Source organism: Solea solea, chromosome 17 (assembly GCF_958295425.1).
Source record: "Solea solea chromosome 17, fSolSol10.1, whole genome shotgun sequence".
Lineage (NCBI taxonomy): Eukaryota > Metazoa > Chordata > Actinopteri > Pleuronectiformes > Soleidae > Solea > Solea solea.
This window is the reverse complement of record NC_081150.1, coordinates 21457585-21461177: the sequence shown is the minus strand read 5'-3', so window position 1 is coordinate 21461177 and position 3593 is coordinate 21457585. Positions and strand designations below refer to the sequence as shown.

Sequence of the window (3593 nt, the reverse complement as noted above, 5' to 3'; positions counted from 1 at the left end):
GTATTCAAACTTGTCAGCAGGTTTAGGTTGAAGATATCCTGTTATTATGTTTTCCTCTGTCAGTGAGTATAACCAAACATTAGTGACACTTTTTAAACACCTGTTGTTCTTCTCCTTCTTCTGGCTCCTCCCTTTAGGGGGCGCCACAGCAGATCATCTGCCTGATATTGTTCTTGTTTGACAATAAACTAGAAAACTAGAACCAAACACTAGACTCTGGTGAGAACGAGTGAATGTCACGTAGTTCAGCCTGAGAAACGACCAGAACCATGAACTGGACAGATCATCTGCACAGAGTAGCAGCATCATGTGAGAAGTCCTGGTACTGGGTAAAGAACAGTCCTGGTGCACTTCAAACAGTCTACGGTCAAACTAAAGTAAAGATGTCTTTATTCTGTGGTGTTTGTAGTGAGTTGTGTTCCTCATCTAACAGCTACAATCAAGTTGTTCTTCATTCTTCATTCAACGGTGAAAACACACAAGTTTTGGAAGCAGCAGTAACAGCGACGAGCCTCCGCAGCAGCAGCTGCATAAGTAGCCATGTGTTTCCTCTGTTGACGCGCAGCTGAAAAAACCACGAAAGCACTGGAAACTAGGTATCGATTCAAGCAAGCGATCAAACAACCGTAATTCAAATACAAAGTTTATGGTTTTTAGACCCACAATACTGCGATTTGAAACATTGTAAAAAATACAAATGAAATCCCTCTATTTTATCTATTTTCTTTGTTTACTTGGTTGGTGCTGGGCCAACTTGTTGCTGGTTTACTCGTGGTGGGTTTCAAATATATAAACAGAAGTTGTCTTCTGTGTTGTCCACGTGGTGGCGCTGTTGAGTAAATGCGTAGCCTCCTGAAACTGTGGTCTCTGGTCCTGCAGACACCGGCCGTTTCTCAATATCCATACTTGTGCGTACTTGTGCGTACTTGCGTACTCCGGTACTGTTCAAGTGCTGTTCCAATTCTCAAGTAAGCGAACAGCGAGGACCCGGAAGTATTCTCGCTCCGCCCATTTTTACCAGGTATGCATCGGAGGTGACTTAAGCGTACTTGGGATGGCCATGTATCCCAGAATACTGAAGTATATGAACTAAGAAGAACACATTAACACAGCTAAAGTTTAATACTTAAATGTATTGATGATTGACATTAATAAGTAAACATGAGACAAGAGGGTCTCTTGGACACATGACAAGTCAGACCATACGTCTTACAATAGGCATCCTGTATAGGACAGGAAACTTGAGGGTCTGTTTTGAATATGGTTAGTTAGGAAATATCGATGCCTCTTGTTTGACTAAATGGTGATATTGTCCAATTTAAAGATCATGGGACAGTATGGTATATCCGGACCCAACTTGTTTTTCAAGTTGTTGCATTATGGAAACAGGAGAAAGGCGGGGGTCGAAACATGTGATGCCTGCAAATAAGAATGCTAGAAAATCTATATAAGGTTAGTTTTGCTTTTCTGAGGCAGAATTGTTCGGAGATTCGGCAAGAACACATTCTCCCGAGCTGCTGCAGAGCTTGGTTCTGACGCCTGACTTGTGACTAAATAAAATCCCTTTGTTCGGTACAAGTCCTGTGTCAGTGGGGTCTTTTCCTGCATCATCAACTCATCACCTATCGTTCATAAGAAGAAGGAAGCCTGACAAAAACGACATTACATTTGGGCGGAGCATAGCAGCAGATAATAGAAATATAAATCTGAAATAAATATTTTTCTTTGTCCCGGAACAAAGTTTTAACATCATTTGAGGCGAGAAATGAGTCATTTAGAAATCAAACATGTGGTTTGTGTATGAAGATATGACGTATTTATAGTTTGGCAGCGACGTTTGTCGGAGGTGATAAGCTCCGCCTCTGCGGACGCTCGACGCTCACTGTGCCCGGCACAGAGCAGCGTGACCTCGGCCTGTCCTGATGAAATGATCCGCTGGCTCAGACGTCGCTGTCATTAGATGCTCGGTGTGATCCATAGATTTGTTGTTGACTTGTTATTTTGTTTTTAATGGAAACGTTTTGACCTGACAGTTTAAAAGTTTGTATATTGTTAATGTTTTTTTTATTTTAACTTTGAATGTTAGATTTATATTAAAGTCGCACGGTCATTGTATCTGTATTTAAATATAATATGTAAATATTAGATATCTAGAGTAGTATATATTTGTACAAGTCATATATATATATATATATATATATATATATATATATATATATACTACTCTACAATGCTGTAATATATCTATTTTCCACATTGTATAATTTGTATTGTATATTTTAATAGAAATAAATTAATAAATGAAGTTAAATATTTAAAATGTAAAAATAATAACAACATATATATGTATTTATTAAAAGTATTTCATATGTACATACAAGTAAGCAAGTACATACTTGCTTACTTGAGTATTGAGAAACAGCCACCGTCTTCTCTTTGAAACACACCTGTCCTTGTAGTTCATCATTGTGTCCACCAGAGTGCGTCATTAAGACAACAGTTTGGACTCACGTTGGACAGAAACTCATTCAGACTGTTTCTTCCTCCAGGATGGACCATGCTGGAGAGCAGAGGTTAAAACCTGGTCTCAGGAAGTGTAAGTATGGATTTACAGGAAATAACAACATATCAGCTGATCATCAATAAACTGCAGCTGTGTCTCGTTGTCTTCATCAGATTCATGTGAACTGGAACTGGACACAAACACAATGAGCAGAAACCTCAAACTGTCTGACGACAACAGGAAAGTGACCGGTGTGAGAGAATATCAGTGGTATCCTGATCATCCAGACAGATTTAAGTCCTGTTCTCAGCTGCTGTGTAGACCTGGTCTGACTGGTCGCTGTTACTGGGAGGTCAAGTGGAGAGGAAGAGTTTATATATCACTGAGTTACAGAGGAATCAAGAGGAAAGGCCACAGTTATGACTGTTGGTTTGGAGATAATGATCAGTCCTGGAGTCTGATCTGCTCTGATGTTCATGGTTACTCTGTCTTTCACTGTGGGACACAAACACCCATCATGTCCTCTGTCTCTCACAGAGTATCAGTGTATGTGGACTGTCCTGCTGGGACTCTGTCCTTCTACAGCGTCTCCTCTGACTCACTGATCCACCTCCACACCTTCAGGACCACATTCACTGAACCGGTTTATCCTGGGTTCCTGGTCTGGCATGGTTCCTCAGTGTCTCTGCGTCCTCTGTAGGACATGAAGAGACAGCAGCTTCAGTGGTGGACGAGGTCAAAGCTCGTCTCAGTCATTCTTTGTTGAAACCATCAATAAATAAAGACTTAAAAAATCAACATGTCTGTCATTAACTGAGCCGCCGTCCTGCGCTGTGAGCGCCCCCTGCTGCTGAGAACCAGCCTGAAACACACAGGTTCACACACACTGAGATAAAAATAACAAAAAGTGAATGTTTGAAAGTGGAATTAAAAGATACAGAAAGTAAAATCAATTAAAAATGAATAAATGCTTTATATAAAATAAAATTCAAGGTTTTCAATCCAATAGAAAACAAAGTAAATAAAGATGTTAAGAGTTTGACTCTTTGTCTGAAGAACATCATCTTCTCACTGACGAGCCTTTCTGTCC

At 40.1% G+C, this 3593-nt stretch overlaps 1 protein-coding gene across 1 annotated transcript; it reads left to right on the top strand.

The window, feature by feature from the left end:
- Positions 1 to 269: 269 nt before the first annotated feature.
- On the top strand, positions 270 to 3301 carry LOC131444085 (neoverrucotoxin subunit beta-like). Its single transcript, XM_058614224.1, has 2 exons — positions 270 to 345; positions 2644 to 3301. The coding sequence occupies exons 1-2, from the start codon at positions 270 to 272 to the stop codon at positions 3201 to 3203; spliced, it is 636 nt and encodes a 211-aa protein (XP_058470207.1). The 3' UTR covers positions 3204 to 3301.
- Positions 3302 to 3593: the final 292 nt, after the last annotated feature.